At 36.8% G+C, this 14,676-nt stretch overlaps 1 protein-coding gene across 1 annotated transcript; it reads left to right on the plus strand.

Moving 5' to 3' along the window:
• The first annotated feature begins 11 nt into the window (after nucleotides 1–11).
• On the plus strand, nucleotides 12–13,501 carry CISD2 (CDGSH iron sulfur domain 2). Its single transcript, XM_077755762.1, has 3 exons — nucleotides 12–174; nucleotides 10,595–10,809; nucleotides 12,370–13,501. The coding sequence occupies exons 1-3, from the start codon at nucleotides 72–74 to the stop codon at nucleotides 12,457–12,459; spliced, it is 408 nt and encodes a 135-aa protein (XP_077611888.1). The 5' UTR covers nucleotides 12–71; the 3' UTR covers nucleotides 12,460–13,501.
• The last annotated feature ends 1,175 nt before the right edge of the window (nucleotides 13,502–14,676 follow it).

Here is a 14,676-nt window from a genome sequence, read left to right on the forward strand (position 1 = left end):
GCGCNCGCAGGCGCGGCAGCGCAGCCGGAGAGCGGCGCGGCCTCGGAGGGGAGTGGACGCTGCTCGCGAGGATGGTGCTGGAGAGCGTGGCCCGCATCGTGAAGGTGCAGCTGCCCGCGTATCTAAAGCGGCTCCCTGTCCCCGAGAGCATTACCGGGTTCGCCCGGCTCACAGGTAACCCTCGCCTTCAGCCGGTCCCCATCCTTGCAAGTTTCTCAAGGTGGGAGGCGGGGGTGGTCTAAACATCCTCCGGCTAAGGGGCGGGGCGGAGCTTGGCGAGTGGCGCGTTACCCCTGATCCTGTGCGCAGAGGGCGGGGGTGAGCGCTGGCGCAGCCGCCGCGGAGCGCGCGTGATTCCACCTCTCGGTTCTTGGGGGCCCTGTGGCGTCTTCCTAGTGGCTCTTCCGTGTCCTTCCGTGAAGGGAGACCAGGTTTTTTCAGAGAAGGTGCTGAGTTGGTGAGGGGCCCTTATTTTTCATCTCCATCGGTCTCTGCAGTGTGCTTTTTATTTTAAAGTCGTCGTTATCAAAGGTGCTGTGAGTTAGGCATTTCCAGCTCTCGGCGCTGTTTTACCCACAGCTTGTGTGTGCGTGGGAGAGAAACAGGCACGCAATACGTCTGTGGAAGCTTTATTTGGTAACAAAATTGGAGAGTAGCCTCCATTCCCATAGGGAAGTCTTGAACTACCCCGGGGCATTTTAGGTCAACTTCATTACCGTGGGCCAGGGCAGTTAAGGTAACTTGAGGAAAGCAGTTAGCCAGAAGGTGTTCAAAGGCTAGTACGATGGACCAGATGTTAGAAAATGAAATTTAGTGACTGTTTGTAACATTCTGTGCTTACGATCCCTCCTCTACAAAAAAACAACTCACAACTCAGGATTTCATATCAAAAGAAAGAAAATTTCCAGAATGCAGTCAACACTTGGGAGACTTTGTTGGGATTGTTAACAGTAGAAGTGGGGTATTTGTAAACCAGACCGAGACTGATTAGGGTGGTGAGAGAGAGAAAAAAAAAAAAACCCACCATATTGATTTGGCAAACTTTGAACTCATGTCTTGAATGTCAGGGAATGGAACACGAAATAAGATAATTTTGAGAGAAGTAGGGTTGCTTACCCTGGAACGGTCTGGAGTTCTATGGTAGCTGACGTAAAACGTAGCATTTGGAAGGCTTACTGGTGGAAGAAGAATAAAATTTATTCTGTCTAGACCAAAAGACAGACCTAGGAACAAGTCAGTGAAAATTACTGGGAGATGGATTTCACCCCCAACACAGCGAAGGTTTTGTTTGGTTGTTTTTTTAAGAGAATACCATCCCTAAAAAAGGAACAGTCTTTAAAAAATGAAAGTAGTCCAGTAATAGATTTAGATGCAGTGTACTGGATAACATTCCAAATCTGGAGATTCTTTGAATTATGGATTGGTCGGAAGCATGTAATTTTTTTTTAAGTTTATTTCAAAGGGGAGGCGTAGGGGGATAGAAAACCGGAAGCAGGCTTCAGACTGACAGTAGAGAGCTGGATGTGGGGTATGAACTCACAAACCCTGAGATCATGACCTGAGCCAAGTGGGATGCTTAACCGCTTAAGGAACTGAGACACTCAGGTGTCCCCTGCAAGCATGTAATTAAATAGAAAGTATAGTAACTGAATAATTAACGTTAAATATCTAAACATCAAAAGCAGCATAAAAGTAACAAAATGAAAAAAATGTGTCAAATCAACTATTTGTAAACGTCAAAGTCTTCTTTTGATCCTATTATTCTGATGGATTTTCAGCAGTTATATAAAATTTTGACGTTTTAAAAACCCTTTATCATTGCTTTTATTTTAGAACTTTATATATTTTAACGTGTTCTTCATCTTTTCTAACAACTATAAAATCTTCTTTTAGTTTAACATCATGGTACACTTAACCATTCCCCTGCAGCTGGAAATTTGGAATGTTTGTATGTATATATATTTTATTCATAATAATCAGTGGTTAAGTAGCCCTGTACCAATTGTTAGCTTTTTCTCTTTTGAATTATACCCCCTGAATGTATTCACCAAAATAGTAATAAAGAATATGATCATTTTGTGACATTTGTTCCCAGTTGCCAACTTATATTAATAATTTGTATAAATTGCCAAGTTTTTAACAGTCAAAAAAGAAAAGGAAAAAAGTCTCCTTATTCCCCCCTCCAGTGTAACCTGAATTAAGTGTGTTGTTTTCATTGGTGGCTGGTTTTATATTAGTTTTAATTTTCTATAAATAGAATATAGTTGGAGCAGTAGAAAGTATGATGTTTTATTTAGTGGCTAGATTTTAGAAGCTTTTTTTTGCCTTAAAGATCTTCACTGTCAACAAATATTTAATTTCTATTAAAGGCATTAAGGAAACTCGAGACCTTTCCCTTCTTAAATCAGTAATACATAGAAACTTCTTCAAAGCTGCTAAATACTTAAACTGAGGACTGATTCTCAGAAATAGTGATAACTCTGATAAATATCTTAAAAATATGTATTTAGTTCCATTACAATGTGTCTGCCCTTTAGTTCTCATATTGTTTACTTATTAGTAAACATTAACATGTTTGTAATAACTGCTTTATAAAAAATTGAGGTAGTCTGTTTCATATTGGACTGTGACATTATAACAGTTGCAGAATCGGTTTTGGAGCACTATGAAAGAAAATTTCCAATGACCAGTTTCCACTCTGAGTCTCCCCTTCAGGGTAGATTTCAGTAGCTAATTACATCTGTCTATCTTGATTGAGCTACTCATAGAATCCATACGTAGACTTTTGTTGAGTCAAAAACCTGAAAGATAACTTCTCAGCAGTTGTTTAAAATGTCTAGGAGACCAAAAGTGTTTCCATTTTCTATCTGTGAAAATTAGAGCAAACAAAGTTACAGTTTACATTATTTTTGCCTGTTTTTTCTTCCCTATTTAGATCTAGTGGTTTTTTAAAGCAATAGACTCTCTCATGATGACTCTGCATTCTTACTAAACACTTGGAGATCCTTAATCACCATGCACTATTTACAGACAGCCCTTATCTATGAGAAACAACTTATCTATTTTTGTTTAGGTCACATTTTTAACAGTGAGACTTTTAAGATAAGTTTGTATATTGCTTGGAAGTATATAGTCTGTTGGAATACTTTGACCTTTAAAAAAACTTTCCCTGTTGTGTAAACTTTTAAAATAGAACGTCAACAAAATCTTCCTAAAGTCAGAAACAGTTTGCTTGTGGATTTAAAAGCTTGCTATGGGGGTGCCTGGGTGGCTCAGTCGGCTAGGTGTCCGACTTCAGCTCAGGTTGTGATCTCACGGTTTGTGGGTTTGAGCCCCACGTCGGGCTCCGTGCTGACAGCTAGCTTGGAGCCCAGAGCCTGCTTCAGTTTCTGTGTCTCCCTCTCTCTCTGACCCTCCCCTGCTCACGCTGTCTCTAGCTCTCTCTCTCAAAAAATAAATAAAACATTTGAAACACAAGCAAACCAAAAAAGCTTGCCATGAAACTTTAAATATATAGCTTTGCCCTTCTTGACCTTGTTTGGTTTTGGAAACATAACGGTCTTGCTCCTAAAAATGAAGCAATGACTACCAAGACTATCATATTGTTTTTTCCAGAGTAACATAAACATGTCAGAGCTGACAGCATTAAAGCTATTAGCTCTGTTTATCCAGAAAGGGCCACTTTTGAACAAAGTATTTAGAAGTGGAACAGAGTTGAAAACCTGTATCCATAAGAAGATTTCTACAAGCATGCTTATAGTAGCCTTATTTATAGTAGTTCCAAACTGGACGCAACCTGAATATTTAACAACAGGAGAGTGGATAAATAAATTATAGTATATTCAAAGTGGAATACTGGTTAGCAATAAAAAGGAATGAATTATTAGTGTTCCATGGATGAATCTCAGAAGCTTTATATTGAGAGAAGTTGTTTTGATACGAGACATCAGTGGTGGAAGAATAGACTAGAAAGGGCAGAAGAATACTTTCTTGGGTGATGGAGGATTTTGCATGTTTTTACATATTTTCAGTAGAGGCTACTGGGGTATATTTGTCACAACTCAGAGGTAAACACCTAAGATCTGTTTATTTTCTTGTAGGTAAAATGTACCTCTTTTTTTTTTTTTAAAGAAATGGAACAAAAGGTGAGGTTTCTCAGTAGGAATGTATAAGAAACGACTAAGTTCAAACTAGAAAGTTGCTTTTATTAATATATAGATAATAAAGGTATTTCTTAAAGGTAAAAGAATTTTATTTTAGAAAACTCTTTGAGAATTTGGGAAGATATTTACATAGTTACTATAAGTTATAAAAGTTTTTTCCCCTCTTCCTAGTTAGACCAACTGTATTTAAACATTAGTGTAATTAAAGGGGCGCCCGGTTGGTCAGTTGGTCAGTTGATTAAGCATCAAACTTCAGCTCAGGTCATGATCTTGAGGTTATGAGTTCGAGCCCCATGTCAGACTCTGTGCTGACAGCTTAGAGCTTGGAGCCAGTTTCGGATTCTGTGTCTCCCTCTTTCTCCTCCCCTCCCCCACTCATGCTCTGTCTGTCTCTCTCTCCTTCAAAAATAAATAAACATTTAAAAATAGTGTAATTAAAGATTATACGAGGCTTTGTGGGGAACAATATCAGTTTCATTAAAACATTTTCTGCTGTCTAACTACTTTGCAGTGTAAAATTCCTCAAGTCATCAGGTATTTATTGAGGACTTGGTTCCAGAAATGTTCCAGACACTGAGACACTGTTCTGTTCATAATAATGAATGGAAAAAAGATTTTTAAATTGATCATTAATTTCATTCTATTGGATTTTGGTCCTGAACAGTCTGTATTAGGTTTTGAGTAGGAATAGTAAAACCATCCATTGAAAATATTTTACTTTCCTCTTTTTGCAGTCCAGAATATAAATCATTTCTGTGTTTTACCTGTAAATGATACACAAGAAATTCTGTTATTAAATTATCAGCAACCAAGTTGCCAATATTATTTTTATATGCCACATTTTGAGGAGGCAAAAACATCTGTCCTAGTTTCCTAGAATATAATTCCTCATTGAGATCCATATATGTCTATGTGTACTTTTAGAAATATTTTTATCATAGTATTTGATTATATATCTTGGTCAGGAATAGGTTGTAATAGGTAGCCTGGTGTTTGTTTGTTTGTTTTTTTATGTTTATTTTCAGGGGTGCCTGGGTGGCTCAGTTTGTTAAGCGTCCAACTTCACCTCCGGTGATGATCTCACAGTTTGTGAGTTCTAGCCCTCCGTCGGGCTCTGTGCTGACAGCTCAGTGCCTAGAGCTGATGTGCATTGTGTCTGCCTCTCCCCAACTCACAGAGTCTCTCTCTCTCTTTCTCTCAAAAATAAATAAACATAATTAAAAAAAAAAGTTTATTTTCAGAGAGAGTGCACGTGGGTGGGAGAGGGTCACAGAGAGAGGGAGAGAGAGAATCTTAAGCAGGCTCCACGCCCAGTGCAGAGCCCCACACAGGGTTCGATCTCATGACCGTGAGATCATGACCTGAGCCGAAATCAACAGTCTGATGCTTAACTAGCTGAGCCACGCAGGAGCCCCTGTAGCCTGTCTTTATAAAAGTATGAATCTGCCCTGTCTTAAACCAGATTCTCTAAGGAGATACTGTACCTTCTTTTAACAACATTTAAACTTTCAAAAAATTTATGTTAAAATTGCTTGCTCCTCAAGTTGCTTTGAAATGTTCTATTCTGTGTACAGTTTGTTTCTCTGATGGTACTAGTTCTTTTACTCTACCTTCTGAGTCTGTTTGTTGTTTATCTTAATAGTGGAAAATAGAATATTGCAAAATGCATATTAAAACCCTGCTTGGTTTTTTAGTATTAGTGTGGTCTAATTTTTGTTTTTAACTTAGAAACAGGTAATTAAAAAAAAGTGGAAACAAGAGAATTTCACTGGTGGAGAAAAAAAGTCTTCCTGAAGGGAAAAATTTCAAGTAAAGGAAAAAAATGTAAGGAAATTCAAGCCTTTTACATTCAAATGAATAGGCAAAATGTTGCCTGAGTGTGTTTTTAGTGGATTGAATGTTGAGGTCAGTCAGTTCCATCTCCAATCTCCTTGATTTAATTACAGCCCAAAATACTTACCCCACCCCATAGCCCCTGATGTTCTCTCACACTGTTATCTTCTCCTGGCTGTCTACTTTTTATTTTATCAAAAACAATTTTTAATGTTTATTTTTGAGAGAGGGAGACAGAGCACAGGCAGTGGAGGGACAGAGAGAGAGGGAGACACAGAAAATGAAGCAGGCTCCAGGCTCTGAGCTGTCAACACAGATCCTGACACAGGGCTCAAACTCATGAACTGCGAGATCATGACCTGAACCACAGTCAGACGCTTAATGGACTGAGCCACCCAGATGTACCCCTGGCCTGTCTACCTGATAATTTTTCATAGATGCACCTCCTCACCCTAAATGAAACAAAGCTGTCCCTTACTAAACCACTTCCCCTGTAGCTCTCTCAGTGATATATTTTCTTCCTCTATTTTTCTTGTCCTTCTGGGAGAGCAGAGAGAGTTAACATCTTTTTTTTTTTTTTTAACATTTATTTATTTATTTTTGAGAACGTGGGGTAGGGTTAGAGAGAGGGAGACAGAATCCCAAGCAGGCTCTCTGCTGTCAGCGCAGAGCCTGACGCGGGGCTCAGTCCTACAAGCTGTGAGATCATGACCTGAGCTAAAATCGAGAGTTAGATGCTTAACCAACTGAGCCACCCAGGTGCCCCAAGAGTTGGCATCTTTTAGACTCTGAAGAGCAACTTCCACATTAGACTATTTCACTGTTTCAAAGAAAGCCATGACTTATGCCATCCATCAGTATTCCTAATTTTTTACTGTTAACTGTAGACCTTTAGTCTCTCCCTTATATTCTTTAAGGAATATTTTTCTTCCTATTTTCCCCTTTCTTTTACAACACTGCACTGGTCTCTAGCTGCTTAAAACTGCCCTTCTTCTATTCTGTTCTGTTGTGTTTTTAAATTAGAGACCAGTATATCCATTCATCGAGATAATAAACCAGAAATCTGGGAATCATGAAGGAGCCTCACTTCATTAACCTCATGCTCCATACTTGATCACTCACCCAATCCTATTGATTTTACTGCCTGAGTTAGTGGTTCTTAAGTTTCAAGGTAGGTGAAAATTGATTGCAGACTTACTTTGTGATCCCAGTAAAAGCATCAGACTATCTCCTCAAAAAATGCATGCACACATCGACGTATATACTTTTTAGGCAGTTTTAGGGGATACATTTGTCCTCTTTGCTTTAATGGCCACTGCCTTAGTTTAAGCTTGCAGTATTTGGGGGTGGGGGATTATTTCAGTGGAATTCTAACAGATTGTCTTGCCTCTTGCCCTCCCACTAACATTCCTCTCTGCTCTTCCCTCTGTCTCTCCACTAGTCCATCGTCAATCTGATACCATAATTCTGAGTCCATAAATCAACAGCTTTCCAATTATATTAATATTCAATGATATTCATTAATATCAATGGTTGCCTTTTATATACCGGGTAGATTATTACCTACCTATTGATTTTTATCATCTGGCACCTGACCACTTCTTTTTTTTTCTTAAATAGTTTATTATGAAGTTGGTTTACATATAACACCTAGTGCTCATCCCAACAAGTGCCCATCACCCTCCTTTCCCTTTCCCCCACCCTCATCAGCCCTCAGTTTGTTCTCAGCATTCAAGAGTCTCTCATGGTTTGTCTCCCTTCCTCTCCCCAACTGTTTTTCCCCTTCTCCTCCCCCACAGTCCTCCATTCAGTTCCTCCTAATCCTCCTATACGTGCAAACATATGGTATCTGTCCTTCTCTGCCTGACTTATTTCGCTCAGCATAACACCCTCGAGTTCCATCCATTTTGCTACAAATGGCCAGATTTCATTCTTTCTCATTGGCACCTGACCACTTCTAAAGTCCCTCTCTTATTTCATCATATTCCAGCAATATTGTTATGCTTACTTCCCCCAACGTTTCATGCACATTGTATCTCTGTGTCTTTGCTTATGCTGTTTCTTCTGTGTGAAAGGTAGCTCCTCCTCCCTTCAGCCTATGGACTTCTGTAGTCTTATTTAATCTTTCAGAAACCTGGTTAGGTGCCATATCCTCTCTGTAAAGTCTTTGCTCATCCCTGCAGAGTTAATCATGTCTTCTGTATTGCTTATTTATAATTGCACATACTAGGGGCACCTGGGTGGCTTAGTCGGTTAAGCGTCCAACTTTTGCTTAGGTCATGATCTCGCGGTTCATGGGTTCAAGCCCCGCGTCGGGCTCTGTGCTGACTGCCAGCTCAGAGCCTGGAGCCTGTTTCAGATTCTGTGCCTCCCTCTCTCTCTGACCCTCCCCTGCTCACGCTGTTTCTCTCTCCTAGAAATAAATAAAACATAAAAAAAAATTTTATAATTGCACATACTATATAATACTTAATCCTTTTTTTTTTTTAAATATATAGATCTGTAGTCCATACTAGGTGAAAAGCTTCTTTGAGGGTAGGGACTGTGTCTTGTAATTTTTGTATCTTCACCTGTTTTATCACCTAATCCGTCTATGAGGTTTTATATTTGTTGAGAGTGCTTAAAGTTTTTTTCTTAAATATTTTAAACAATTCTTATCTGTTAACTTACACTGTTATCATTCATAGGCCTTGAACAAAGGCAAACAAGTGCATATCTAATAGGAGTTATCTTTAATGTCAGTTTAATGGAGTACAGATTCAATTCAGGTAAAATTAATTGAAGTCTTGGTTAATAGACCTCTCTGTTAGAGGAGAGGGAGTGGGGGAGGAGACATGTTTACATAACTGTAGTTTCAGGGCAAAATGCGTTAGTAGCATCCTTTCACAGAGTGCTCTGTAGTTTTTCTAGTGGTTTCTAACTTCATTCATTCCTCCCAACAGTGCTGTGAAGTTGGAAGCTGCTTCTACATGGACTCTTCCTTGTGCCTTGAAAGTTCTTTTCTCAAGTCTATGAGCCCCCCACCTTCTCATCTTTAGGTCTTGACTTAAAGATCTTTTTTTTCCTTCCTGACTTCCTTACTGAAAGTTGAAGTCAACCTACTGCTTGGTCCCTAGGATAATCTTTTTCTTTCTTTCAGCATCCTGTCTGTTTCCTTTATGGCTCTTATTATAATCTAAAATTATCTTAGGGCATCTGGATGGATCAGTCGGTTAAGCATCCAACTCTTGATTTCTGCCCAGGTGATCATCTCCCAGTTGATGATATCAAGCCCCACATTGCATTGGGTGCTGTACTGACAGTGCAGAACCTGCTTGGGGCTCTCTCTCTCTCTTTCTCTCTCTCTTCCTTTCTCGCTTCGTTTCTCTCTCCCCTGTCCCCTGCTTGCATGTGTTCTTGCAATAAATAAGTAAATAGATAAATATACATTAAGGATTATAATTTTTTTCTTTTAATAAATAGAACAATTATCTTTGGGGAATAGTCTTATCAAGAGAAGGACAGATAAAATTTTTAATGTTGGATTTTATTTATCATGATTGAAAACTAGACTTTGGATTTATTGTCCTGTACTAAACCTGCTTATGCAGCTGCAGTTTACCCACGTGAAAAATGGGAATAATAATGGTACCTACCAAATGTTTTAAGCTAACACAGCTTAACAGAGTTAAATAAGATAATACAGTTATACTCTTAGCATAGTCTATTACTAACATTAATTAGCATGCCTTGGCACATAATCTTAAGTGATTTTTACATAGTGCAGAGCAAGATATCAGGTAAGTACTCAGTGAAGATTGTCAAATGATAATATTTAAGAACAGAAAGGATTCTCTGCAGAGCCCCACAGAGGGAGGGCACTAGCCAACATTTGATGAATGATGCTTAAATGTTTATCTTGGTTTCCTTATGTGTTTGTCTTCATAGACATAGAGACCATTTTATTTATATTACTTAGTATTTCCTGACCCCACCCCCCCCATGACAGTCCTGAGTGCCCCATAAGGCATTTAATGAACACTTAGGGAATTAGATGTATCTAATAATGAGAAGATTCGTGTATGAAAATTTTAATTAGTTCTTTAAAATAGCAGCTTTCAGACAACATTTCTTTAGGAGTCACTGTCTTACCAAAAATGTAACTTAAAGCATTGAAGGCATATTCTGTCTGAAATTCTAAATCAATGGAATATTCTTGGGTATTCTGTTGTATGATTTTAGACATGGTAGAAATGTTTTCTAAACCTATAAAATGTTGAACTGTGTAATTCTGGTGATCATTATTCCTGAAATAAAAATAAAGGTAAATGCAAATATACTTGGTGTAAGGATAATGAAATAGGATATTTGATATGATACATTTCTCAAAACTTTGTGTTCCAGTTTCACAAGTCTTCAGGTAGCCCACAAATCAAACAAGGTGGGCTTAGAGATATATAGGTGGCTTCACTATGTTATTATTCATAGACGTATAGATAAGTTAGTCAAGAAATTAATGTGAGAAGTAAAGAATAGATAAAGAATAAATTTAAGCATGACACGTGCTGTTTGAGTTCTATTAAAGAGTGTTGCAGACTGTTAAATCTGTACATGTTTAGTTTCAGAATGGCTTCGGTTATTGCCTTTCCTTGGTGTACTTGCACTACTTGGCTACCTTGCAATTCGTCCATTCCTCCCGAAGAAAAAACAGCAGAAGGATAGCTTGATTAATCTTAAAATACAAAAGGAAAATCCCAAAGTGGTGAATGAAATAAACATTGAAGATTTGTGTCTCGCTAAAGCAGCTTATTGTAGGTGTTGGCGTTCTAAGACGGTAAGATGTCTGCTTGCACGTGCTCTGAAACTTTGTGCAGTTAAAATTGTTCTGCTTTGTAAATCCTTAGTTTTGAAGTTCTCTGAGATCAAAGATTTTTCCACAGTATTCAGTACTGAAATTTTATATTCCTACATTAAAGTTTTATGCATGTTATGATGGATACTTACCTACATTAGAAAAGGGAAGAATAGAAATCTGATGTTTTCGAAACTGATGTCTGCCTCTTACAGTATGACTTTGGTTGGGCAGGTTACAGAATCTTTAATCTCTGATGTTCAGGGGTTTTTTTCTGATAATATTTCAACATCACAAACATCTTTTAGGATTTAGTGTGATGCTGTATGTACAGTTCCTTATATATAGATAAGCTAATAAGTGGCAGCTGTAATTATGGATGATTTATAGTGTGGAAATAAAAATGAGTATGGAGTGATGAATATAAGTAGATCTGTTTTCTTCAAGTACTTTGATCATAGACTATTTGAAGTTTTAAGTATAATAATGTTCATCACAACACTTATTGTAATAGCAAAGTTTTGGAAATAATCTAGATGTCTGAAAATAGGAATGATTAAAGAATAGTATAATACAAATTATGGGTTATTAGGAAACCATTCCAAGTAATGTTTTTAAAGAATATTTCAATGACAGGAGAGCATGATGTAATTAATAAAAGCACAGTACAGTATGATCCCAATTTTATTTTTTAAAAAAGAGATACACATAGTAAATGCAGAGGAAAAATTATATAAAAATATTGATTATTGTTACTTATTGAGTGAATTTTTTAAAATGCATTTTAAAATGTTTTCCAAAATTTTACAATATGTGTGAGTTTTATGGTAAGAAAACATGAAATTATGTATTTTGAATTTAAATTACAGTTGAGCCTTGAACAACATGGAGGCTGGGGCACCAATCACCTGCATAGTCAAATCTGGGTATAACTTTTGACTCCCCCAAAAACTTACTAGTTTATTGTTGACCAGAAGCCTTACTGATGACATAAACAGTCAACACATATCTTACATGTTAGATGTATTACATACTTTATTCTTACACTGAAGTAAGCTAGAGAAAAATGTTAGTAATAAAACCATAAGGAAGAGAAAATTCATTTACAGTACTATACTGTGTTTATCAAAAAAACAATCCACAGTTCAGTGCACCCACACAATTCTAACCTGGGTTGTTCAAGGTTAACTGTACATTCTTTTCAAACTTAAATAAGTGAAGAGGTAAGCTCTAATTTGGAGCTCCACAGAAAACAAGAGATTATTTTGATCCCCCTTTAAGCCTGTTTTATTGACTCTTGGAATAGTCAATCCAAAGCTTTTTATTTAAAACCAATGTCAAATAATAAAGTAACTATTTAAAGTTGTTAGATTTGCTGTGATATTAGAATGCAGTTAGGTTAGGTGTAGAATATACATTATTCAGGAAAGCTGTCTGATGATTTGTTTTTCAAAGTCGTGTGCTTTATAATAGCATTTCACATATATTTCTACTTGTTGAATCATTTTAAAAATAATACTTGTAATTCTTTTTCCTTTCTAGTTTCCTGCCTGTGATGGTTCACATAATAAACACAATGAGTTGACAGGAGATAATGTGGGGCCACTAATACTGAAGAAGAAAGAAGTATAATAATAATGAATTAGGATTGAATTCAGTTGTGTGCTGTAAAATCTTAAAATAATATTTTTTCATTCTTTGTGTATAGAAGATCTTTCAAATGGTGGTCTTAATTATTACTACTCATTGAGTAATTATTTCTGCCAATTTATTTTCTTGTTACACTACTGTTCATATTTGATACTTTATATATTCAAACAATCATTTATATAGAAATTAAATCGTACAACCCTTTCATTCTTACTTCAGAGACTTAATGTTATTTTCCTAAATAAATCAACACTCTTGGTTTTAATTAACTGAGAAAAATTTAAGTTTTTGCCACTGTGTCCAAAGCTATTCCTTTAAATGTCAATATTTTTAATAGACTCTACACTTAGAAATTTTCTCTATACACTATTAAACATATTGTTTTTCAGTCCTCTTCTGTTTTGAGCTTTTGAAGTGATTTTTTTTTTGGACTGCCACACTGTTCTTTTTAGATCAATAAGAAACATATTGCTCTCAAGAATTACTTGAGTTTTCAAAGAGATAAGTGCTTTGCTTTATAAAGATTGTGTCTAATTAAGTGTGAATATCCCAATTTCAGAAAAGACTTGAAATGGATATAGAAAGTTCCAAAAAGGAACAGTTATTTACATTATAAAAAATGTGTTTACTTTACAAAAGTCTTGTTTGTGTCTGTTTAGGTGTGTGTTTTGTGTATGTATCTTGAACTCTTCGACTGAATGACAGGGTGGGTTGGGGTGGTAAGAATACTTCTACTAAACTTATGAGCTGCTGCCATTTGAAGGTCAATTAGAAATAAAGTATATCTGAATTCATATTAAAATGATAAACAGTTCAGTATTCAAAATGGTATACATTTTTCTCTTTATAACAGTGTAAGCCAATAAAACATAAAATACAGAAAGTTTGCCAAATAAACTTGAAGAGTCTTTAAAACTTTCATAATTTTTTAGCTTAAGAGTCTATTTAGTTTTATTGTATATTATAGTTCCTATATTAATAACTATCCTTAAGTCTGTCTATTAAAGGTACAATCCTGTCAGTTTACTGTGTCTTTTTTATATACAAGGATATGCTAATAGGTAGCACATGTATGTGTGAGACATTGTACTAAGTCTGGTACCTAGATTTGTAATTTATTACAAATGTCAGTAGGATCTATTGTGTGATCTTGACTCTTGTGACCAACAGCAGGAATTTTAAAACCTTTTTTTTTTATGTTTTATTTTTATTTATTTCGAGAGAGAGAGAGAGAGGGAGAGAACAGGGGAGGGGCACAGAGGGAGAGAGAATCACAGGCAGACCCCGTGGTGTCCATACAGAGCCCCACGCAGAGCTCAAACCCACTAACCACGAGATCACGACCTGAACTGAAATCAGGAGTTGGACGTTCAACTGACTGAGCCACCCAGGCCCCCCAAAAGCAGGAATTTTAAAGTTAGGGTTAGAAATGTAGTTGTGGTTTTGAACAGTTTTACAAGGTGTGTGTCCAAAATAGTTCATCTCTCCTTATGTGCGAAGAGGGAGAAGTCTACCACTGCTGTCACTATGGCTCTGGGTGTTCTTTCCTAAAATCTTCTCTTCAGCACGTTTAAGGGGCTTCACTGTCAGACTAAACAATTATTTCTCCATAGATGGTCACGAGGTTTTGGGGAAAATCTTCCGTACCAAAAGTTTGAATATCCATGATCTGTGATCATGAAATGCTTTTCTTTAAAACAGTTTACTGCAGCACAGCAACATGTTCATTCTAGCAATTCCCGTACTTAGATCTCACAGAAGGTGAAGTTTCCTAACCATGTGGGGACTAAAATGAAATTATCAACTTTAAATTTTGTCAACTAAATGTGTATAAAGAATTGAAAACTAATTATCTCATAAAAGATACTTTTAACATCCCCAAAGTGTGAGAGCTATACTCAGTATAGTTTGTGCTCCTCACGTTCTCAATTTTTAAAATACGTTAAAGAGCTGTGTCCAAATATTTTCCTACCTGTGCAGATTTTTCAGAAGCCTGGGATGGTAGCAAGGTGTTTTTTAATGACTCCCTTTACATAAGCATTATTATCAGTTGCTGTCACTTCCTCTTGTAAATGTACTGAATTCTATCATATCTGCTTTAAAAAATGAATAATCTGATAACCAACTGTTTCTGAATTGTTACAACAGAAGATAACAGCTCTTGAAATACATACTTTGGTTTTCTAGAGCCTTAAAGAA

This window comes from Crocuta crocuta, unplaced genomic scaffold (assembly GCF_008692635.1).
Source record: "Crocuta crocuta isolate KB4526 unplaced genomic scaffold, BGI_CrCroc_1.0 scaffold92, whole genome shotgun sequence".
Classification (NCBI taxonomy): domain Eukaryota; kingdom Metazoa; phylum Chordata; class Mammalia; order Carnivora; family Hyaenidae; genus Crocuta; species Crocuta crocuta.